A 24,391-nucleotide genomic window follows, 5' to 3' on the forward strand; every position below is an offset into this window, starting at 1 on the left:
TTGAGTTTTCAATGGGCAGCAGAAGGAGTCGAGCCCAGGATTGTTGAAATTGCAAACCACCAGAATCTGCAGCACCTGGGTTTGCTGCCTAAGAAGCCCCATTATGTCCTGGTTTATCTGACTCTCCTTTTCCTGCTGGGACTCCTGGGCCTTTCTCCTCTCCGCTCTCTCCTTGTCCAGGCTGTCCGCGATGTTCATCCTCCAGGCCCCGTGCTCATGGTGGGATGCAGCACTGGCTTGCAGGATCTCCTGGAATATGTCAGCCTGAGTCCTCTTTTATCCCCTCCTTGCCCGGCTCAGGCATCCTGCAGGTGTGGAGGGGGAGCCCCTGATGTCCACAATGGCAGCAACTGAAGTGCTGCCCAGAGGCAGAGAGAGCACAGCAGCTGCTGGTGTCCTGAAGGCTGCTAGCCTGTGTGCTGCAATGGTGCCTGCTGAAGTTACTGCTGAGCGGCGTGACTGCTGAGTGTCCTACTGTGGAGGAAGAAATAAGGCAGCCCTCCCTAGAAGCCTTTGGCAGAGGTGTGCAGAGTGCCTCCAGGAACATTTCATCGAGCTCCCTATGGAGGATTCAAGGGACACCCCGTGTATGTAAACAAACTGCTCCACATGGCCCTGCCCAGCTAACTCTAGAGGGCAGTGAAAAGCAGATAGCACCTCTACCTCTCTTGGCTGTACCACGACCACGTCCAGCACAAGGAAATTAATGAAAAGGCAAGATTGTGTCCTGCTACTTGGGCGGGGGGGAGGCAGGATCCCTGTAACTGAACATTTATCTACACTTACCCGAGGTTCCTTCCCCTACATTGTGCTTTCCCGTGCTGGACTGGCAGAACTGGCTGGACTGTGGTGGAGTGAAAAACAGGTCCTGGCTCACTGCACAGCTGGATCCCCTGTCGCCTGTCCCCCATCCTCCTCCTCCACCCACTCACTGCTCCTGGCAGGGGCTTGTGACTTGGGCTCCTTGGAGGTATCCACAGTGCTGATGTGGGGTGGGGATCTCTATTGAGGATGGCATGCAGCTCTTTGTTTAAATGGCAAGCCTGTAGCTTGGCATCAGATTGGTTATGGCTCCCCTGGCCTTCTGGTATGCCTGCCGCAGCTCCTCGGCTTTCACGTGACACTGCTGCTGGTCCCTGTCATAGGCCTTCTCCTGCATCCCATGCAATCTGCTTGTAGCTGTTGACATTTCTACAGCTGGATCAGAGCTGTGCCTGCACAGCCTCTTCTCCCCAGAGGCCCAGGAGATCCAGTATCTCCTGTCTATTCCAGGCAGGAGCATGTCTGGAGCATGTAGCCAACATGATCAGCTGGCCAGTTGCAGTTGCTGGGGACATTTGCTAGACAGTTGCTAGAAAAGGACATTCAAAAATTCATGGGGCTTTAAAGGGGAGAGAGCTTTCTGGTCTCTGTGACCCCTGGAGAGTGGAGATCACAATGGTGACCAGAGCGGTCAGTATGGGGCATTGTGGGACAGCTGCTGGAGGACAGTTAGGGTTGACATAACTAATGCAGTGTCTGCACTGGCACGGCGATGACCTAAGTACATCAGCTGTGGCTCTGTGCTGCTCAGGTAGGTGCTGTTACTATGGCAGTATAGCAGGGCACTTACACTAGTGAGAGACCAATCTGAGTGTAGACACATGCACCACTAGGTCCATGTAAACTGTCTTGCAACAACCTAAATGTATAGTGTAGACTAGGCTTGAGAGTAAACTTAGCCCTGGTCTACACTTACCTGGAGATTTGGCGGCAGTTGACAGGAGTTACACAAGCTATGCAGAGTAGCTCACGTTGACTGCTGTGCTTCCCTTCTGCGTGCTGTCTTCACTGCACTGCGTTGACGGGAACTACGCTACTTGAGGGGGTGGTTTTACTCAATCGACTTCCTGATCAATTGAGCGGGTCTATACTGACTGCTCAATCGATCCAGAAAGATCGATCTGGCGGTGCCATCAGTATAGATGTACCCTGAGTCACATATATTGTTTATAAGATTACAAAATAATTCCTGCATTCGCCACAGGAGCACAGTAGGCAACGCTGCTGCCAGGGCACAGGTCATGCTCTGCTGGGACGTGGGAGATGTGTTCAATCCCCTGTCTATATCAGGCAGAGCAGGAAGTGGAAGCTGGGTATCCCTGCCCTAGCCACTGGTATATTCTGGCACCACACGCACTCTGATCTTTAATGAGAAAGTTTGAAAGGTCTCAATTTTGTCCTGATGCAGAAAGTGAAAATTTTTAAAATCTCAACAGTTTTAGCAGAATGGGAAACTATTTCCTGCCCAGCCGGACACTCACTGGTTTTAAATGAAACCTGTGATCCTCCCATAATGCCAGGACTGGTTTGAACATTAGGGTTCCTGGGGCTTGGACTGTCTGGATAGCAGCACCTGCAGCTCATGTGCAGAAGGCAGGAGATTGTTCTCAGCTATATCCACCCTCCATGTACCCCTCTCCCTCGGTTCTACACCCCATTCTTCTCAGCTCTACCCACCCACCATGTATCCCCCTCAGCTCTACTCCTCCCACTGTAGTCCCCTCATTTCTACACCCCATTCCCCTTTCAGCTCTACCCACCCTCTTTGTACTGTTGTGCAAAATGAAGCACTCGGGACTGTTTCAAGGGGAAAAGGCAGTATGCCGTATTTATTAACAGAAACTAAATTAGTATCTAGCTTAAGCCTATGCACACACATACACGTGCCCAAACGCACCAGGAAATGTTCTATAGTTATATATAGCTACCAGTCCTGATCGTGGCTTGAGGTCGTAGCTTGGGTCCATTGCTGGAGTTCGTGGCTCGTGGCAGCTACCTGGCCAGGGAAGCTGGGCACGAGGAGAGTGCAGGGCCTTTGTCGGGCGTGCACCGACGCTCTTCTTTGATGATGTGTAGAACGTTATTTTCCCCCCAAAGCCTTGTAATCTCACCCAATCTTTTATAGGGTTTTGAGTTTTGCTGTGTCACGTCGCTTCTCTGTGACCGTTGATTGCTGGTACAATAGCAGACGTGACTTTCAGCTCGTTCCTTGGTGTTTTTGATTAAGTTTGTTCTTTTGTTTTCTGGGGTGGATTCTTCTTTTGCTTTTTAGGGATGTGTTCACACTCTTCAGCCATTAGGGTGGACTCCACACTTCATCAGGACAAACTGGCAGTTTGGGTCTGACTCACATTCACATACACCCTCCATTCACACCTTGTTCAGATAATGATCTTATTAATCTAAAGGTTTAGAAAGGGTTTGATACAAGATGGAGTACATAGGGTCAAAATGGGGTATGACTGAGAGAAGTTCAAATGTTACAGACAAAATTGTGAGATGGTGATTATACATTCTGGGGAAACAATTTCAATAATAACCATATAGATGTTGACACAAATGAGGGTATGAATTAAAAGCTATGAATTAATCTACAGGGTTACAATTACAATTTTATTCCTACAGTACCCCTCTCCCTCGGTTCTACACCCCATCTCCCCTCAACTCTACCCACCCTCTTTGGGTACCCCCTCCATACCCAAACAGGTTCGACCCCTGCTGCAGGTATCACTGGGCAGGCAGCAGGGCCCCAGTCCCTTTCAGAGCCCATGCTCACGTCAAGCTCACAGGCAAGTCTGCAGGCCCCAGGCTGGGCAGGTCCATTTGGTGGTGGGACAATGGGTTATGAGCAGCAAGGGAATGGGCGAATATGCTAGGCATGAGGCTGAGGTTAATCACCAGGGGGAAAGTCTGCAAAGCACCTCTAGGGGCCAGTCCTCAAGGGGACAAGGTTAGGCCCTCAAGGCTCCTTGGTTCCAATGTCTTTGCTTCCCCATGCCCCATGGGAGGCAGGAAGGCTGGGCCTTTGGCTTCTCAGGCCTGGCCTTGCTGACTTTCTGGGCCTGTGATCTCACTGAGGTGAGGCTTTCTGCATTGCCAGCCTGCCACCTGGCTGCCCTGCTGCTACCCATCTCCACTGGGCTGCACAGCAACCCCCATTCCTCCCACACCTTGTGCTCTGCTCCCCCAACACTCATGCTACCACAGCACCAGCACTCTTGGTGGCACTCTGACTCCTCAGGTGCTCCTTCTGCCCCACCATGAGGCCACACAGCTGCCTCCCCATCAGGGTGCTCTCCCCTTTTCAGCCCCGCTTTGGGCCAGTTCTACAGCTCCCGTCTCCTGGCCCCAGCAGTCTCTCCAGCCAGCTGTCGGGCCTGCTTCGCCATGCTCAGCCAGGCTGCTGCCTCCAGCTGGTGTTGCACTCCCTCTGCACCCAGTGTCCTCTGCTTCTCCTAGACCCTGCTGGGATCTCACTGCCTTCATGGTAAAACTCTCTCCAGGCTGGACGCTGCTGTGGCCCCTCCCAGGTTGCTCCTTCCTCTCCTGCTAGGCCGAGGCAGCCCGTAGCGGCATCACTGCAATATGCTATGGAATTATGCAGGGTGCTAGTGCACTGCACTACAAACATCCTCCCCAGAGGTAGGTTACAGGAGGGAGGCAGGGTGGGTCCGTTCATCTGTCTGCACTGGGAAGATAGCCCATCGCTGACTGGGTTCAGTACCAGCCAGCCTCACTCATCAGGACAGAGCGAGCAGAGAGGACAAGAGAGCTGAGATCAAGTCAAACCTGCTTGCTGGGATGGTGTTGTAAACGCCCATGGAGGGGACCAACTGGTACTCCTTGGGCCAGGCTGTGCTCCCACATACAGAGCTCAGGTGCCATTGCGTGTGGGGGTGCCTACGCAGTGTTGATGTCCTCCCTGCAGACCTCTAAGCTGTTCATCACACCCCACCTGCCTCGTGGACTTGGCTATTTGGACACATGCCAGCGACACTGCTGTTGTGCTGACACAGTGGGATGCTCTCTGGCCCCAATGGTCTGTACTTGCCCCATGGGCCATCAGGACTGGATTCCACCCATTGAGTCAGAGATCACTGGGAGTTAGAGTACATACAAGGCCCTGCATTGCAAGGGCTATTTTCATTCCTTCCGCCCAGGTCAGGGCACCACAAGAGCCCCCAGTTTACAAGCAGGGCCCCAAAGCGTTAGGGACTCCACAGCATTCTCAGCAAGGAGCCAGAACAGGGATTTCCTGAACCCTGAGCAGGAGGTGAAGGATTAGCCTGAGGCCAGAGCTTCCCATTCCCCTGGGGACACATGCCCAATGGGTGCCCTGTAGGGAAGGGCCAGAACCCGGAACGGAAGGGGAGGGGTCCATGTGATGGTCTCCTACTAAATCACTGCTAAAGGCTTGGCCCCCTTCTCTCAGGTATTTCGAAAGGTCAGATAAATCACACGTGGGTCCCGGGCCCAGGGGAGTTCCCATTCCTCAAGGGCCAGGCATGACCCCATGGCTTCCTCCTGGATCTCACAGGGCATCCTGCTCTTGGAAAGGTCAGTGTCGATTCAATGCCAGAGTAGCAGAGCTGGAGACGAAAGAGCTCTCCCAACAGAGCCGCTTCAGCTCCTGCTAGCATCCCTCCACCAGGACTTGGAGAAGCAGGGTTACTTGGCCCAGTCACTATGTTCGTTTGCCAAGAGCTGTAGCCATTAGGCTCTAGGACTGAAACACGCCCCACCCTCCCCCAACTTGTTTCTCATGAACCACTCCCAAATCGGGCTGGACTGGAACATTCCTCAGTCAATGCTATCACTATAGAATCTGGCCCGCATGATATTGACGGACAGCAAAGTCAGCCAGATCCATAGGATCACTGTTTTATTATTGTAACGAAGCCCGAACTGGGCTGACACTGGCTGCTCTGAGCAACCTCTTGACAGGCCTGGCTGCCTCTATCATTTCCTCAGTGCCAGCACTTGGACAGCTTGTGATGCCAACACAAGGTTGAGCTGTTTGGGCTCCCCTTTGGTTTCCTCACTCTGCCCTGCTGGGTCCTCGCCCAATGGCACGTTTTCTACGAGTTCTAATGAAGTGTCTTTCTCCTCCACTCACCCTAGAGAGCCTTTAAGAGGGCCCACACAGACCAGCTTCCCTCGGTGCCTTCTGCGGTTTTACAACTTTTCTTAACTGCACCATACAATTGGCCCAACTTTGTAAATAGATCCCAATGCAGCTCGTTAGATTTCTCTGTAAAGGCTGCCAGGGGAACCGTGCCCCAGTTCCACTTGCTCCCTGCAGAAGCAGAAAGAAGCCTGCCATTTCAGGGCATGTCCCCCCACAGCTGACCTGGCCACTTCCCTGTGGGGAAAGCAGTGAGTTCATGCACAGGAATATGCTGGATTGGACATGACACCTTTATCCCGGTCAAACCATGTCCAGCCTGAGGCCACACAGACTGACTTACTGGGAGAAAATCCCTAAGCAAAACCGTGTGTAGGCCAGGCCTCTGTTCCAACTCCACTGCAGCCTCCCAAAAGGCCCTGTTACAATGCATCTGGCTGAGGAATGAACAGGCCCTGAGGCACAGCCAAGGCCAACTGGACAGAGACAGGATCTAACTCCTAGGCCTTTTGGGGGTGGGGGGTGTGCACATTGACGGGTGCGCATGTGTGAAAGGCATATATGTGTGTGTGGTGCATGTCGCTTCCAGGCCAATGCCAGTCACTTGATTGGTCTGATAAGGGACACAGGTGCTGCCCAAGATGAGTCCAACGCCATCCCGATACAGAGAGGCCAAGAAGCTACAGGCCAGTTTTGGGCCCGTCTGTGATACTGGGAGTCACTCACAGTGCACTTCCCACCTGCATGGTGGTGCCTGCAGGGGCCCCTCAGGAGGCTGGAGCGTCTGCCAGGTGAAGAGCGTGTTAACACTGGCCCTGATGGTGAGAGCAAGACCTGCAATAGCCGGACAGGGCACAGAATACTGGAGAGGACACTGAGCAAGGGTGGTGCCTGGGGAGGGCACCCAGTCACCAGTCCAGTGCCTGCAGGGCAGAGGGGGGGCACACAGTCACTGACCCCATTGCTAAGGCAGCACTCCGATGGTGGCACCCAGTCACCAACCCCTTCAGCAAGGGGGAAGAGGAGGCTGCAACCGTGGGGCAGGGGGCACCGAGTCAGTGATCCCATCGCCAGTTGTATTGGGCAGTCCTGACAGTCAGAGCTCTTTCTTACACAGGCACCTATTACCCCCAGCCTCTCCTGACTTTTCACACCTGCTATCTGGTCACCCTCCAGGGATGGGGGAACCCCAGTCACTGTCCCAGCTGGAGGGTGAGAGAGGGGGCTGTGTTTGCAGGGTGGGGGGGCACCCGGTCACCGACGGCGAGGAGGGGGGAGCTGCGCCCGCGGGGCGGGGAGAGGGGCACGCACCCAGTCCCTTACAGCGACGCCCGGGGACCGGCAGCGGGTCACAGACGGTCTGGGTCCGCCGCGGGGCTCCTCAGGCGCTGCCGGGCTCTGGGGGTTTCCCCTCTGCTGGGTAGGGCTGCGCCCCGCACCTTAACCCCGGGACGGAGTGCCCCCGCCCGGGCCGGGAGACGTAACGTAACGTAACGTAAGGGAACGGGGCCCCGCTGTCTCAGCCCCGCCCCCGCCGGGCCGGAAGCGGGGATCACGTGATACGGTTCCGACGTCGACTTGGCAGGAGAGGAAGCACCTGGGCCCGGCCCCGGAGCCGAGCCTCTCCCCCGCCCGTTTCTTCGCGGGCCCGGTACGTGGGGGAGGAGCGGCAGCGGCCAGCGAGCGAGGGGCGGGGCAGGGGTCCTTGCGTGGGGGTGCATTGCTGTAAGGGGGCGTGGCCGTGGGAGGGACTTCACGGGGGGGCGGGCCGGCGGGGCCCGTGCTGATGAGAAGGTCGGGAGGGGCCAAGGTAGTAAGAGGGCCAGCACTCGGGGGAAGGGGAGGGGCCAGCACTCGGGGGAAGGGGAGGGGCCAGCACAGTCAAGGGGGCTGGGCGCAGGAGTTTGTAGGGCAGCTCTCAGGTAGAGTGGGCAGGTGTGGGAGGGGTGACAGCAAGGAGGGGCCTACACTGGGATGGGGGATGGGTAGGTGGGATCACCCGGTGACTGTCACTGTTGCTAGGGCAATGCGGGGGTGAGGGTACAGTGAGTAAGTAGCAGGTGAGGGAGCAGAGAGGGGAAGAGGATGTGGCCTGGAGAGGAAGGGGCAGGAAAGAAATAATCAGGTGGGGAAGGGAGGGGTCAGGGGACGGGGAGGAGTGGTTCAGTCCAGTTTGGAGGGGGATCAATGGCTGTGCCAGCTTTGCAGGCTAGTAAACTATGCCCTGCTAACCAGCACTAGCAGTGGGGCTTCTCCCACCCACCGTCAGTGACGCCAGAATGGTGCTGCTTGCTAGGAGCAGGTTGGTAAGGGTCATAGTCCAGAGTATCAGAGCGGACAGCCCTGCTCCCTCCTGCACGCCATCTCCCACCTCATGACCCTCAGTGAAAGGAGACAAAATTGGGTGATCATAACTAGTGAAGGTGGGTGTGTTGGGCGTGCAGGAGGAGATGCTGAGAGTGTGAGCAGATGTGTGGGCAGGCTGGAGTGCTGGCAGCACAGGTGGGGAGTCAATGGGTGGGCAGTAATGCTAGTATTGCAGGTGGGTGCATGTTCTAATGGGCAGAGATGGTGGGAGTCAGTGGGAGGGTGGACAGTGATACTAGGGTGCTTGTACTGAGTGAAAGTATCGCTCTCCAATTACCAGTCTGTCCCAGGTCCAGTGCTTACTGGTGCTGGGAGCATTTGTACTGGTCCCTCTCAAGTGCCTCCCTGTTCTGGCCTGGCATTCAGTCTTGGACCTTAAATCTCAAGTTGCTGAGCGTTCATGCATGAAATATCGGCAAATGCATGAATAGTGAATCTTTTATCCTTTGGCATGGTCCTTCCCCAGCAAAGTCTGAGAGGCACTCTAGGTGAGGTCTCTAGAGTCCTGTCTAAAGGACATTAACTATAATCATGAAGACCCCACTATGGGAGGATTCTAACGATACAGATTCTGCCTAAAATGTGCCCAAGCTGATGTGCCCATAGAGACATGACTAGAGCAATGCTGGACAGAGAGATGTAGGGTGTCATTCTGGCCATGTCCCTGTGGCTATGGGTATATTGATGACTGTGCTTGGGACAGGGGTGACTGTCACCAGCTCCAAGCATCCTGAAATCATGAGTCAGGCCCCAAAGTATCATCAACTTGGCTTAGCAATAATGAATGCCGGGGTCTTCTTTCTCTTGTGGTGTCTGAGCTGCTAAGCCATGCTCAGTTTGTGTTTTCCAGCTTTCCACAGCAACCTCAAGGATAAAAACTGACTTTTTTCCCAGTGAAAGCCAGATTCTCATGACTCTAGGAGCTGGGCATTAACAAAGAAACACACAATATCACAAAACTCAGTAGTCATAGGCGTGCGCACGGGACGTGTTGGGTGTGCCCAGGCACACCCTAATGCATGGGTATCACGTATACCTTTTTTATGAGGCCCGCGATCTTTAGCTTCATGTTCCTGATCTGTTTAAAGTCGCTGCCAACTGTTTTCTGGGTGCGCTCTTTTTCGGCAGACGGAGCAGCGTGATTTAGCAGCGGACATGATCTGCCGCCGAAAAACCCTTTCTCGTGGCATTTCTCGATGGCAACTATTAGGTTGCGAGAACTCCATTGGCGGGCAATTAAAATATTGCCTGCCAGTGGAGTTGAGTTTGACGCCCCTAATTACGTGGGTGCACACCCTAATAAAATGTGCTGCACACGCCTATGTCAGTAGTAAAATCCTGAGCATTGACGACAGTGGGGCAATTCAAAGGGGGAGGGGCAGGGGATGCGGGGAAAACTCAATGGGGCAGATCAGGAGGGATGGGAAGGCAACTCTGGTGGAGCCAGAGAGAGGTAGCAGGGCTGGGGAGAACTTGAAGGGGAATGTGGGTGAAAATTGTAGGGAAACCACTGAGGGATGCATGAAAAAAGTTTGATGAGCAGAATGTACTGAGATAGGAAGGAGAAGCAAGGAATTGACAGAGGGTGTATGTGAGTGAGGCAAATTAATATATATGTGCACGAATTAGGGCAGTGCATCGTTTCTGTGAAATCTCCAGCTTTCCCAGCTCTTACCCTTGCTGCTGCTGCTGCTGTCACATGCAGCTCTTGTATCCTCACTCAAGGGGCAGGTACAGTGCAGTGGCGTAAAGCAGACTCTAGTATCTTCGCTATTTTCCTGAAGCTGGCATCATCCCTGCTTAAAGGGATGATATCACTTCTGTGTGGCAGTGTTTCATCTGCTAGTGTTGCCAGTGATACACGGGATTCCAATAGTTGAAAGAGATGAAAGCGAATTAATGTTTGTCTATTGTGGGCAGTTGGTAGCACTCTGCATGGTGTCATTGTCAGTCAGTTTACGTGGGTTTGTCACACAGCAGCAGGGGAGGGAGAAACGTTTTTAAAATAGGAAAATGTGATTATAAATCCATTGCTATTGGCAATGGGGAGATAGGGGTAGGACCTGGCACCACTTTTAACTCTCTCTTTAAAATTGTCAGTGTTGTGTATTTTATGTCCTGCCTAGCTTGCCCTAGCTTGTGTTCTGTCCCCTGCCTAGCTGGTTGCCAAAGCAACAGGGTTAGACTATTATGGGATAGCTCAGCCAGTTCTGTCTGATCTTAATTGTAGTTCAATAAATGGTGTCTGTGTGTTTACATCTCTCTCTGTTCCTGTGCTGGTTTCTCTCTGAGTGCAAGTAACCTCCAAGGATCCAAACATAACAGTCAGGATTTCAAGTTGTCTGGTTTCTGATAATTCTCCAGACCGTTGTCACCCCCTTTGGAATGTGGAAACAATAAATCATACAAAAGGAATTCCTTCTGGGAAGTTCTTTGGCCTGTGTTATACAGGAGGTCAGACTAAATTAGCACAATAGACCTTTCTGACCTTGGAATCTCTGAAAAGCAGAGAAAGGTGCAACACCATCCAATGGCTGGAAGTTAAAGCTAGACAAATTTAGACTGGAAAAAAAGCGTAAATTTCTAATGGAGTGAGTAATTAACCATTGGAACAAGTTAGCAAGTGTCGTGGTGGATTCTCCATCACTAACAATGTTTTAAATCAAGATTGGATGTTTTCAAAAAAGATCTGCTCTGGGAATTATTTTGGGAAAGTTCTGTGGCCAGTGTTGTATGGGAGGTTAGACCAGATGGTCACTTGTGGCCTTGGAATCTATGAAAAGAATACGATGGCAGCAGTCTGGCATTTCACCATCCAACACCTTTCATTCCTTAGAATCGTCTTTGCTTCACACACGTCAGTTCTAGTCATAAGGATCCCACAAGCCAAATTCTCCCTTCAGTTTTGTAGCCCTTGATGGTAACTGTGCAAACCCACTGCACAGGTGTCAGTGAGGGCTGAATTTGGCCTGCCCAGCCTGTGATGATGGTATATGAGAAGGAAAAAGCTCAGTTTGATTCTCCAACATCTGGGTTTGGCAGGTCAGAAAACAATCCTTTTACTTGCAAGGTGAGCAAACTTGCTCTTGAGTCACTGGGAGATGATGGTCAAAGTGTCATGTTTACAGAGTAGAGCTGGACTTTGTATTTACACGGTTAGGATCACAGGATTCACGGATTGCAAAGATTCTTGCAGCACTGAACAGTAGATATAAGAGCCAGTGGCAGCACTGCTTCCCACCTTGCATCAGGATTAGACACTTGCGGTGGTAGATAGCTCTGGCCTCTGGTCAGTTGCCACGTCTCCACCACAGCAGGTCTGGGGCTTGCACAGGCTTTAAAAACATGGCACAAAGGGCAGCAGAAGAGTTTAGCTGGCACCAGAAGAGGGCTAACCAGCCACTGGTGGTGGTGGGGAAGGGTCTGGCCCTCTGGCAGCAGGGGGAGGATCTGGCCACTGGCAGGGGGGAAGAGGGGCTGGCTATTCTGGCTGGGGACCAGGGGGAAGAAGGGCTGGCCTCTCTGGTGGGAGGGGATCGAGCCAGCTGCTCTGGTGGAGGAGTGGGGGAAGGGCCAGCCACCTTCATGGTAGGGAAGGATCTCACCACTCTGTTGGCAGGGAAAGGAGCTGGCCATTCTGGTGGAGGGGCAGAGGCTGGCCATCGGTGCAAGGGGGCATGGCTGGCAACACGGGGGAGTGGCTGCTCATGTTGTTCTGTGCTTGCCCTTTGGGACAGGACGGAGAACGTGCAGGTGTCTTTGCCACTGAAGATCTCCATGGATCCTGCTGCTGTCTCACCCAGCAGCTGCTGCTGCACTGGCTGGCTCCTTGTGCTGCTGGGGACAGCTCTGCTTGGGACGGCTCACAGACTGGGGCTGATCTACCAGCTATGGCATAAGGTAAAGCACCATACTCCCAGCCCTAGGGCTTCCCCTTTCACAGAGACTCCTGCCAGGCGAGGTTTAGAGAGACTGGCAGGGCTGCAGGTGCATGCGGGGTAGCACCTGCACTGAGATCCGGGACACTCTCACTGCACCGGGACTGTGTCCTGAGGAGGCTGTTGAGTGCAGAAGTGCACACGGGGGGGCTGCCCCTGCATAAGCTCCTGGGCAGGCCCAGCGCCGCTCTCGTGATTCCATAGCTAAGGTGGCAGGAGTTCCCGGGTCAGATCTCTGTGTGTTTGGTGGAAAGGTCTCCCTGTCCAGGGGACCCTTGTGCTCAGGATGTCCCATGTGTCGGAGAAGCCACGGCTGGGGCTACAATGTGGCCATAGCTCTTTGTTGATTTTTGGGAACTTGCCCGGGCTTCTTCTGGCCACTGGTAACCCTGCCCTCATATGCAATCCCATGTTTGCAGGCGGGGACCTGGCACCTGTGTGGGCTCCCACCCAGGAGACAGGGATCCCAAAGGGGGTCTCTGCATTCGAGTCCCGTGAGAGCCCTGGGAAGAGTCCAGTAACCAGGGCATGTCTACATGGGTTGTGGGCACTCGGAGCTGGCAGGAAAGAGAAGCCAGCCAGTCTGCTTACACAAGCGTGGCCAGGGGTCCCACTGCCCTGCAGTCACACAGTGCCAGGCTGGATACAGACCACATGCCAGCCTAGATTCCTTGCATGACAACTCACCATGAGCTGCCAGGGTTCCTAACCAGGTGGGGGATGGGCACAAAGCAAATTCAGAGCCAACCAGGTTACTAGCTGGTTTTCCCTTCATCCCGGTGTGCGCTGGAGCTACTCCCTGCGTCTTGCTCTGGCCCCTGCCCCAATGGGCTGGCACTCTGCCGGTCTCCATCATGCCCCGATGTACCTACGCTCTGCTGGTTCATGTCCTGCCTTGTCAGGCCAGTGCTCTGCTGGTCTGCATCCTGACCCACTCCTCACATCCTCCCCAATGGACGGGGTTCTGACTGTCCTCATCCTTCTCAGGCAGAGCCCAAGAGTACCCGGCATGGTGGGGAGCTTGTTGCAGAGGCCCTGAAGGCCCATGGGGTACGCTACTTGTTCACGCTGGTAGGAGGCCACATCTCACCCATCCTGGTGGCCAGCGAGAAGCTGGGCATCCGTGTGGTGGACACAAGGCACGAGGCCACAGCTGTGTTTGCTGCTGATGCAGTCGCCAGACTCTCAGGTACATACCACACAAGGAGACCTGCCTTGGGTGAGGTGGAGCGGGCTCCCCCAGCTCAACGTCATTGCCTGGGGTGCTCCCTGCAGACAGGTCCTGAGCAGAGCCATGTCTCCATAGGCATGGGCTCTGCTCTGACCCCACCCAGTTCATCTGTGCCCAGCTCAGCTGTCTGCCTCTGCTGGTGGGAAGGTAACATGACAGGCTGGGCTCCATTGGGAATCCCAGGGGGAATGGGGAGCTGGAACGCAGATAGACTGACTCCATGTTCTGTCCCCAGCTGGGCGCAACGGGATTCACTGTGGGACCTTGGCCTTCTCCCATTCACGCCATTCACAAGCTTTCTCCTAATGCCTTGCTTGTCACAGCACAGCAGACAGGGCATGGCTGTGGCCACCGGGGCAATGACAGCTCAGCCGAGCAATGGGCAGGGGCAGGGGCAGGGCCGGTGACAGCTCAGCCGAGCAATGGGCAGATCATTGCCTAGGCCAGCGAGGTATCTTGTGTTCCCTAAGCCAGAAAGAACCCAGGTAACATGGCTTCCAGCTGCCTGTCCTAACCACTAGACCCCACTGCTGCCTGGCCCACCCACCTGGCTGTGCTAAGGGCCTAGTGCAGTGCAATTCATTCCATCTGCCCTGCTGACAGCTGGCTGCTGTGTCCACATTGCAGGGACAGTCGGAGTCGCCGCGGTAACAGCAGGACCTGGGGTAACCAACACTGTGACGGCTGTGAAGAATGCCCAGATGGCCGAGTCCCCAGTGTTGCTGATTGGCGGGGCAGCTGCCACGTTGCAGAAGGTGAGTGTGTGGTGCTGTCAGTAGCAGGGATTGCTGCCATGCTGTGGCAGGCAGGTCCCCAGTGCTGCCTCACCACCGCAGGAGACCCTTCGGCCCCAGTCACAGGCAACTGGAACTGTCCAGACAGAAGGGCCATTTGGTGCTGGTGTGCGGAGCAGGAGCAGTTTGACTTAGGTCCTGCTGCTGGGGAAGAGAGGGAGCCAGGCCACTTACATTCCTCAGCCCCACTGGGGTCAGCCCCACTTCCCTGTCGGCTGTGAGCTCTCATGCCACCAGTCCAAGGATCTCTGCTGCCCCACTCCCAGATAGACCCTCAGAGAGGTCCGGCCCCATCAGCCGCTGGGCTTGGTCCCTGGGGAGGAGGCAGAGGATTGGGCAGGGCCGTGGGAGCGTGGACTGCAGTTCTGTCTGTCTGCGCAGGGCCGGGGTGCTCTCCAGGACATCGACCAGCTGTGCCTCTTCAAGCCGCTCTGCAAGTTCTGTGCATCAGTGAGGACCGTGCGGGACATTGTCCCCACGCTGCGAAGGGCCATTGCGGCAGCACAGTCCGGCACCCCAGGTATACGCCTTTTTCTCAGGGCAGTGGTTCTCAACCCGTGGCCTGTTGTGGCCCAGTCAGCACACAGCTGCGGCCCATGTGACATCCTCAGGGCCATGCAGGTAGTCTGTATATTGTGTGGCTGCGGCCCACCTAGCGAGTTGTATATGCGGCTCACAATGGTAAATAGGTTGAGAACCACTGTCTGAGGGCTCGCCCTCCTGTGCAGCAAGTGGTTGATGAGCTAGGAGGGTGTTCCTACCCAGATCTCACTAGGCCCGTCCCACGACTCTCACTCCTGCGCTCAGCTCATACACCTGAATGTAGGTTCCAGTCTGTTCTCTGATCGCATTGCAGGCTCCCAGGAACATCTGCCCTAGCTCCTTGCCAGGGTTGCCAGCCTCAGGTCACAGAGTCCTGCACTAGACACCTCCCCATGAAACTCAATCCATATCCTGCTGCGGGTGTGAGCCCCAGGGGAGGTGGGGCAGTGTGACTGCTGCTGCGGAGCTGGAGCCAGCCAGCACCTGAGCTGCGATGGGGTTTGTCACAGGCCATCAGGGCAACTACACCTGTAGTTCTCCTTCCATGTCCCAGCAAGGCCACCTGCTCTGGGCTTCGAGCTCCCAGCTGTCACCTCTCTTGGGCAGAAACCTGCTTCTCTCTGCCTCCTGATGGGGGTTTTTCAAGCTGCGCAGCTCCCTTCCAACATTGTGAGTTCTCCAGCAAGCCAGACTGCCTAAGCAGGCCTGCTTTGCCTCTCCTCATTAGCTGTAAACAGCGCACCGGCCACAGGTCGAAGGTGTCACCCAGCCCTTCCTAAGCAAGCACACGGCTTCTTAAGGTGAAAGCATTACAGAGAAAACATTAAAAGCAATCAAAGAACCTACACACGTGCTCATGAGCTTACCCAGCGAGCCCCCCAATTCCAAGGTCTCTGGCATGTAAACAGTCTTTCAGACCCCCTCAAAGGGGTTTTCTGTGGTTATAAATTCATGACCCCATGAATCTGTTTGTCACACCGCTATCCAGTTTGGGTGCTTGAAGAGCCCGTGAATATGTCATCAACCAGACAATGGATTTCTTCTCAAGGTGCAGCTTCAAAAGGGTGGGTCAGTTGCATTCCCAAGTGTTTCGTAGGAACCCCACTCCACTAAAATTCACTCTTGTCTGGCCCACATTTTTAAAAGAGCCTTTTGAAGTTCATAACACTTCCCAGAGTTGACATCAGTTCTGTCATCCCCGAGGAATTACATACAATCCCACATAAACATTTGCCTTTTTAATACAATGAACTCCTAAGATACTTACTCTTCGTTCAGTAAGGTTTATCGAGGCTATTGAAGGAAATTGCCATACCTGTCACAGGTAAACCACCTATTGGACTGTGCAGGGCCCCATGTGCTTCAGGAGCCTATGGAATGGAGCTTAGTGAATCCACCTCAGACTCCTTGACACAGGCTGAGGACAGGGATGGGTTAAAGCAAACGCAACGCAATGCACATGCTGATTCAATCAGATACTTTTAAACAGGTGGGCATGAGGCAAGAGGGGAGGAACCAAGAGCATGGGATGGGAGGGATTTAAACAGCCTATATTAGGCTTCAGAGTCAACACTCAGTTGTTTGTAGCTGGAGTGCACATCTATGGGGGCCAGCATTGGATTTTCCCTACCAACAGGGGGAACAATGCAGGGCTGGTGCATGGCCTTCTCCTACCCTGTGGAGTGAGAGTGTGGGATGGCAGCCTTGGATGCTGGGCCAGGGTGCCTTTATACCTTTGCCTTGCATATATTCACAGAGGGGACCACCGTAATCATCTCACCTGATCCCTGTGTGGCACAGGCCAGAGAACTTCCCTGAAACAATTCCTGCTCCCAGACCAGTAGCTATGTTAGAACTAGAGCACGTATCTTAGAAATACTTCCCATCTTGACTAGAAAACTGACAGTGAGGGAGACTCCACCACAACCCCGGTAAATTGTTCCAGTGGCTAATTACCTTCACTGTTAAAAATTTGCACCTTATGTCTAGTCTGAATTTGTCTAGCTTAGATCATTTTATATCATTTTCTGCTAGACTGAAGAGCTCAGGATCAATGTTTTGTTCCTCGTGTAGGTGCTTAGGAACAGCAATCGTGTCATCCCTTACCCGTCTCTTTGTTAAGCTAACTAAATTCAGCTCCTTGCATCTGTCACGCTAAGGCATGTTTTCCAAACCTTTAATCATTCTCGTGGCTCTTCTCTGACCCCGACTGTGGCTTTTCATATCTTTCCTCTGCATTGGAAGAGCTTGTGTCCGGGCTGCCCTGTCTTTGCCGGGTGATGGTGTGGGGCATTGACATTAGCACTGGGCAGGGTCCAGGTTCTTTGGGGTGTTAGCATGGGGCAAGAGGGGGCTGACCATGCACTAAGGGGTGACAGTTCAGGGCATCAGCATCGGACGGGGCCTGTGTCCTGCAGAGCATTGATATTGGGCAGGGTTGGTACGTTGGTTGCCCGGGTCCTGTGGGGCAGTGGCATTGGGCAGGGTGAGAGCCTGGGTTGCCCATGCCCAGTGGGCGCATGGCTGGCTGACCACTCTGTGCTACAGGCCCGGTGTTTGTGGAGTTCCCGATCGATGTGCTTTACCCGTACCACTTGGTGGAGAAGGAGCTGAGACCTAAAGGGACCCCCAGGGGGCTGCTGAGTAAAGTCATCAACTGGTAAGTACAGCCCTGTCCTGCTGGGGGCAGTGCTGAGCTGGGAGCTAACACCCATCCCTCCACCTCACCCGCAGGTACCTGGGCAACCACCTCCGGAACCTGTATGCAGGGGCCTGGGAGACGAGGGACTTCTCCCCCCTTCCGGTGCAGGTGCCACACGCCACAGCAGAGCAGGTGAGAGTCCTCGGCTTGCCTGGGGCCTTGTGCTCCCTGCCTCCAGGGAGCATCCTTACCCCCCCCCGACTTGGAGTTTCCCCCCAGAGCTTCTCACTGGCATGCTGCCTTCCCCACACAGCAAGCCCGTCCCGTTGGGCCCTGCCAGCAGAAGGCGGGTGGGGAGCAGGGAGGAGCACTGCTTCACTGCAGCAGGGGAGGGAGTCCCTGGGGCCCTTGTCACTCTACAGCCGTGGTTCAGCCCTAATGACTTTGGCTCCTTTTGGTGCCAACCCCAACCCCTTCCGCCAGCCCTTCGCCTCTCTCTGCCCACCACCTCCCTCATGGCCTCAGAGCTGGGCACAGCCTCTTCCCCGCCCTGCCCTGCCCCCCCCTCTATGTGGTTTCAGCTAAGTCCCCACACAAGCTTCCCTACCATTTGCTTCGCCATCCTCACGCCACTGGCTGAACTCTGCCAAGGAGCAGCTCCAAGGGCCATCCACGGGCCATCCCCGCCCCTCCCCCAGGCCCTGCCCAGCCACGGGCACTGACCCCTGGCCCCACCCAGATGCTGTATTGACCCCAGTAACCCCCATCCTGCCAGGTTGTGCCCAGCAGCTACACTGACCCAGTGACGCTCAGCCCTGCCAGGCTTTGCACTGACCCATGGCCCTGCCAGGCTCTGATGGTGCTGCCCATTTGTGTGCAGGTGCAGCAGTGCGTGGAGCTGGTCAGCCGTGCCAAGAAGCCTGTCATGCTCCTGGGCAGCCAGGTGACCCTGCCCCCAACACCTGTGGAGAAGCTCAGGTGAAGAGTTGGCTCCATTCAGAGTCCTCTTTTCATCCCGCCCCCAGTTCTGCAGGAGGGGGCGCTGCTGGCCAGTCCTCGGGGCTCTTACCCAGCCCTGTCAGCGCTGCCCATCTGCAGGCTGTGGCCTTACGCCCAGTGCACACAGGACAAGCCGCCATCTATCCTGGACTGACAGTCACTGAGCGAGAGAGCTGAGGCTGTCAGACCAGGCAGGGACATCAGCAGAGCTGTACAGGTGGAGGCAGGGCTGGATTATTGGGGGCTGCAGGTTGGGATTGAGGGGCATCACCAGAGCTGCATGGAGAGACCCAGAGCTGGACGGGCACAGGATCTGCACAGCAAGGCTGAGGTTCACTGGCCGAGCCCTCTTGGTCACCTCTTTCCTCTTCTTTCAATGGACCGGAAATGTGTCTTCCCCTCCAATGTGGTGTTCCCTCCCCCACCTCCTCCCACCACACGTGCTCCCCCACGCACTCACCCTCACCCCCTGCTGCACACTGCACACACTCTCCCCCTTGCCCTCCCCGCTGAGCACACCCGCCTGTGTGGGCTGAGCTGGCAGCTCCTGGGTTCACACTTTGCCGTAAGGTGACTGAGCTGCTGCAGAGATCTAACCCGTTCCCTGTGCCCTGCAGAGAAGCCCTGGAGGCCCTTGGCATCCCATGCTTCCTGGGTGGGATGGCCCGGGGCATGCTGGGAAGGGACAGCACACTTCACATCCGCCAGAACCGCCGAGATGCGCTGAAGGAGGCTGACCTGGTCATTCTGGCAGGTCTGTAGGATGCAGCCTGGGGACCTGGCCTGGAGAGTGACCGAGAGCTGGGGGCATGTCAGAGGAGTGGTGAAGCTGGGGATGGGGGTGGGTACGGCTAGACAGGTTGCGGGGCTGGGGTGAGAGTGAGGGTTGTCAATGGCCTGGGGGGAATGGGGTGGGGGGAACTGACCTGCTCCTGCCTGGCCCAGGCCCTCACCCTCGTGTTGCCCCCTGGCAGGCACGGTGTGTGATTTCCGTTTGTCCTATGGCCGTGTGCTGAGCCGGCGCAGCACTATCATTGCCGTCAACCGGGACCACACCCAGCTGCTGCGCAACGCAGACATCTTCTGGAAGCCCCACGTTGCCATCCAAGGTGAGGGGTGGGCGGGCGCTCGGCACTCTGCCTCAGAGTCAGCCCCCGTTCTGCCGCCGCTGGCCTGCCCCTGCCCACGCCATCCCTCAGGGGGCACCCGGGGCACCCTCCTCCTGGGAGCCAGGGGAGGGAGGATGACAGTTGGCACCAGAGTTGACGGGGATGGACCACACTGAGTACATGGGTCATATGGACAGCAGACCAGGCTGGAAGGTAGATGGGTGCTCCAGCCACAGCCTGCCCTGCTCCCCCAGCACCCACAGAAAGCAGCCTGCTGCTGAGCCTGCCTGTGGTGCTCTTGGTGATAGTCTGGGGGATGTGCCCAGCTTCTCAGCTGCGCCTCTGCCGGCCGGCTCTGCACTCACACTGGTGCTGCTTGGAGCCCCTGGGCCTGGCTCCTGCCCAGGCTGGGCTGTCAGAATCTCATGCTGCCCACTCCCTCCACAGGAGACGCCGGCTCCTTCCTGCTGAAGCTGTCCCAAGGCCTCAAGGGTTACTCATCCCCTCAGGACTGGACAAGGAGTCTGAAGGATGGAGACCACAGGAAGGAGAAAGCAAACTGGTAGGTGGCAGGACCAATGGGATAGCATCATCCCCACTGTCACCCAGGGAGGGGCCATGGGGCTCAGCCCTGTGCCAGCAGCAGAAGTGGGGTGAATAGGTTTCTCCAGGGAGATGAGCCTACGTGAAGCCCAGGAACCTGGGCACTCTCAGGAGCTCGCTGTCCTGGTCCCACTGCTCCTGGGCATGGCAATGACCGTCATCCCTCTCTCCGCAGGGAGAAGTCGGAGGAACCCACGGAGCAGCACGTGAACCCGCTCAAGCTCCTGCACCATGTGGACAACTTGCTACCCGAGAACAGCCTGCTGGTGTCAGATGGGGGCGACTTCGTGGGGAGCGCTGCCTACATCATGCGGCCCCGGGGGCCCCTGCGCTGGCTGGACCCAGGTAACAGGCTTCCTGGGGCTGGTTCTGCTCGCCGGCCGCACGGTTGCTGATGGCAGCAGATCCCTTGCAAGGCCTCTGCAGTGCAGCTGAGCCCAGAGCCCTCCTCCCCGCAGCTCTGCGCTGGGACTGGCAGTTCCCAGAGGTGGTCTCCTGCCCTGTCCATGTGGGGCCGGTGCACCTGGCAGCCGGCAGCTCTCTACAGAGGGGCAAGCCTGGGCCCAGAAGGATAAGGCCTGAGAGATGGCTGGCTGGCCTCACTGGAGGGCAGAGCCATGGCTAGGGGCAGCAGAGGCTGCCCTGAGCTGACCCAGTGTCTGTTCGTCTTCCCCCCCCCCCCCCCCGGGTGACGGGAGCCTGTGGGAGCAGTGAGGGGATGCTGAGCCACGCAGCAGCCCCTCTGCTCAGTGAGGGCTGGGCTCAGGAAGCGATGGGTCCGTTCCATGCCTCCCGCTTTCCCTGGCATGCCCTGGTGGTGGCTGCTGCATGAGGCTGGTCATCCCTTCTGCATTGTCCTCTCTTCCCAGGAGCTTTCGGGACGCTGGGCGTTGGGGGAGGATTTGCTCTCGGAGCCAAACTTTGCAGGCCAGACTCCGAGGTCAGTAACCAGCAAGCCAGAGGAGGGGCACTAATGGGGTGCTAGGGCAGGGTGGGTGCCCTCCTTGCCCTGATGGGGCTCTAACTAGACCTGCCATGGGGGCAGGGTATCTCAAGGCTCTTGTGAGAGTCTCTGTAATAGGGGATGTCACCATCCCAGGCTTTCTTGTTTGTCTCCTGAATCCCCTGCTGGCATCCTGGCACATAGCCCTGGCCTCCCTCCCAGCCTCCCTCTGCCCCGGTTACTGCCAGGAGGCAGCTCTCTGAGCGGGATGGCCCCACACACACTGGAGGCAGGTGCTGAGCTCTGTGCATGGGGAAGCTCCATAAGCAGCTCCTGCTCCAGTTAATGGGGGGGGGAGGCGGGGGAAGTTGTCACCCCATCCAAGGCCTCTGCACTGCCCTCACCTCTCACCCCCACCCTCAGGTCTGGATCCTCTACGGAGACGGCTCCCTCGGCTACAGCATCATGGAGTTTGACACCTTCGTCCGTCACAAGGTAACCTCCCCCACCCCCCGCGCCCTCAGTACCCCTGGGAAGACAAGGCCCCTCCCCTGAATGCAAACGGTCTGGGGTCCCATTGCCCAGGAACAGCTGGGCCCCTCCTCCTCCACTGCAAATGGATCTGGGGTCCCATAGTTAGTCCAGGCAGCACCCCTGACCAGGCCCCTTCACAGCTTCACCTTCACTGCTGTTCCTGCTCCAAGGGGCAGCCTGGGGGCTGATTTGGGAGTGAAAGGGGAACAGGACATGGGGGGATCTGGGCAGCAGGAGCAGTTGTGGACTCAGTATAGTGGAAGGGGGTGGGGCACTGGGGTGGAGAGGGTGAGGCAGTGGGATGTGCCCCTCCCGTCTGGTGCCTGGGGAGCAGCACTTTCCTTGCTCTTTCAGATGCCCGTGATCGCGCTGGTGGGGAACGATGCTTGCTGGAGTCAGATCTCCCGGGAGCAGGTCCCCTTGCTGGGCAGCAACGTAGCCTGTGGCCTGGCCTACGTGGGTGAGTCTTGGTTCCCCATTAGCTGCTTGCCCAAGGGACGTTACTCCAGGACACACGGCAGCAACGTGCTCAGCATGGGCCCTGGGGGCCTCCGGTTCCTGTTACCTGCACAGCCTGTCCCCAGGGGGCATCATCGTGTGCTGCTCCCAGCAATGGATGAAAAGCAGGAGGTTCCCAAAATCCCATCACACTTCTGGGTTCATGGCCCAGTGCTGATGCCTGCTCTGCCCATCCAAGCAGGGATCCCTGGTGGCCAGGGAACTTGGAAGGGCCTGTACCCTCTGCGGTGGGTCCCCGCAGGGCTGGGGGACTCCTCCCAGCCTCCCCTGCCACTGTTTCTCGCTGCATTCCTGGAGGCAGCAGACCCGTGCCTGCCTACTTGCAGCTGATGTGCCCACAGCGGCCGCCGTACTGGAACTGGCTCTGCCTGCTTAGGGGCCTGCATAGGCTCCACTGTGGCAGGCAGCTGCCTTGCTAACAGCTGGTCTCCTCCCTGTGCAGATTACCACCTGGTGGCCGAAGGCTTGGGAGGCAAAGGTTTCCTCCTCAGTCGCCAGGATGAGGTGCGCATGGACAGTGTCATCCAGGCAGCACAGGAGGCCTGCAGGAGGGGACACCCCACGTTGATCAATGCTCTGATCGGCAGAACCAGCTTCCGTGAGGGCTCCATCTCCGTGTAGGACTGGGGCCAGGCCCGGCAGGGCTCCCGGCCCCCACACCAGGGTGCAGCAGCCTGCCCTGGGCCCCCTACAGACACCAGGATGATACCCCCTTTGGTGCTTACCCTCATTCTGGCCCCAGACCTACAGCAAACTGACACAGCCGCCCCCACAGAGCCCGAGCCCCTCAAGAGGAAACCAGTGCCAGGACAGGGACCAGTCCCCTGCCTCTCTCTGAGCCAGGGGGATGAGCCCGAAGAAAGCCTGGCACTCTGAGATGCTGAGCCAGCGCCAGCTCTTGGAGAGGGATGGATGGATGGACGGCTCCCATCTTTGCCAGACACCCACACTGACCACAAGAGAGGTCCAAGGGCAGCAGGGACAAGGAAGCTTCTCCCAGAACAGCACTGGGCAGGTGCCTACCTCTGCCTGGGATGGGCTTGGCTCATGCACGCCCCCATAGCCCTTCCTCTCTGCGGGGGATGGGTGCACACACCTGAAAGCCTCAAGAGCAGGTGGCAATGGTGCTTCGGCAAGCTCCTTCTGGTAGTGAGAGCAGCTGCAGGGATCTCGTTCTGGGGACAGTAGGGGTCTCGCTTTCAAACTGGGTAGCCTAGGGCTGGGCAGTGGGGCTGGATTTCTGAGGTGCTGGGCACGGAGCGGGGGGCCTTGTTGCCTTGCTCTGCATGCCAGGGCCCTTGGCTCTTTCTGGGGGCAGTAGCGTGGCTTAGGCCTAACATTTGGAGCCAGTGGTGGAGGAAGTGGAGCTGCTGAGCCCTGCTGCGTCTAGGTTGAGGGCGAGCTGGCAGGATTCACTCCAGAGCCCCCAGGGCTGACCCCCAGCGTACGCTGATGCGCTGTCAATGGCATCTCCCTGGCTAGCCAGTCCCAGGGCCCCTGCTGCCCAGAGCCCTGCTCACTCAGAAAGGCATTTCCTGAACAGCTTTGGGGAAGGTCTATGCGCTAACCCATAGCGGGTAACCGGAGCTGCCATTGCACTGACACTTCCCTGCTGGACTCCAGCTGCTGCTGCACTTAGAAGCCTAGGGAGGGCCTGCATGTTCAAAGGGGGCAGGCAGGCTGCTGCTCCCTGCCCTGGGTGCCAAGCTCTCCATCGCCTTAGTCCACGGTAACATGGCCATGTGTGTGGGTGGGGGATGGTACTTGGTTAATGGAGATGTTAAGAGAGTGGTTCCCTCACTGGCTCGAAGCACATGCACCCCACCCATGGGGCTTCCCCCAGCAATAAAGAGAGTGATGGCACCGTGCAAAGTGTGGCTGTATTGCTGCTCCATGGGAATGGCACCATCGAATGTTCAATATGGGATTCGGTCACAGGGTCGGTGGCCTACAGCATAAAAAGGAAGCCATAGATGTGCTATGTCTTGATTTTAGTGAGGCTTTTGATACAGTCCCCATGACCATCTCGTACACAAACTGGAGAAATGTCTCTAGCTGAAATGACTGTAAGGTGGGTGCACAACTGAGTGAAAGACTGTACCTCAAAGAGTGGTTATCAATGGTTCGCTGTTAAACAAGAAGGGCGTAGTTAATGGGGTCCTGCAGGGTCACTCATTCAATATTTGACTTGGATAATAGGACAGTATGTGTGTAAATTTTGCA

The 24,391-nt window shown here is 56.4% G+C and overlaps 1 protein-coding gene across 4 annotated transcripts; it reads left to right on the forward strand.

Annotated features, from left to right (window-relative positions):
• The first annotated feature begins 7,422 nt into the window (after positions 1–7,422).
• ILVBL (ilvB acetolactate synthase like) lies at positions 7,423–23,941 on the forward strand. 4 transcript variants are annotated; one of them, XM_067544583.1, is made up of 16 exons: positions 7,423–7,598; positions 12,052–12,214; positions 13,240–13,441; positions 14,111–14,238; positions 14,659–14,797; positions 17,368–17,479; positions 17,554–17,653; positions 18,342–18,439; positions 19,078–19,214; positions 19,435–19,569; positions 20,017–20,131; positions 20,348–20,517; positions 21,042–21,112; positions 21,539–21,610; positions 22,004–22,109; positions 22,611–23,941. In XM_067544583.1, the coding sequence occupies exons 2-16, from the start codon at positions 12,092–12,094 to the stop codon at positions 22,787–22,789; spliced, it is 1,887 nt and encodes a 628-aa protein (XP_067400684.1). In that variant the 5' UTR covers positions 7,423–7,598; positions 12,052–12,091; the 3' UTR covers positions 22,790–23,941. The 4 variants fall into 4 exon arrangements, with proteins under 4 accessions (XP_067400684.1, XP_067400685.1, XP_067400683.1 ...); XM_067544584.1 differs by lacking the exon at positions 7,423–7,598 and adding an exon at positions 7,851–7,869; XM_067544582.1 differs by lacking the exon at positions 7,423–7,598 and adding an exon at positions 8,157–8,249.
• The last annotated feature ends 450 nt before the right edge of the window (positions 23,942–24,391 follow it).

The sequence above is a fragment of the Emydura macquarii genome, unplaced genomic scaffold (genome assembly GCF_026122565.2).
Source record: "Emydura macquarii macquarii isolate MOO-44397 ecotype Brisbane River unplaced genomic scaffold, CSIRO-AGI_Emac_v2 contig_1002, whole genome shotgun sequence".
Lineage (NCBI taxonomy): Eukaryota > Metazoa > Chordata > Testudines > Chelidae > Emydura > Emydura macquarii.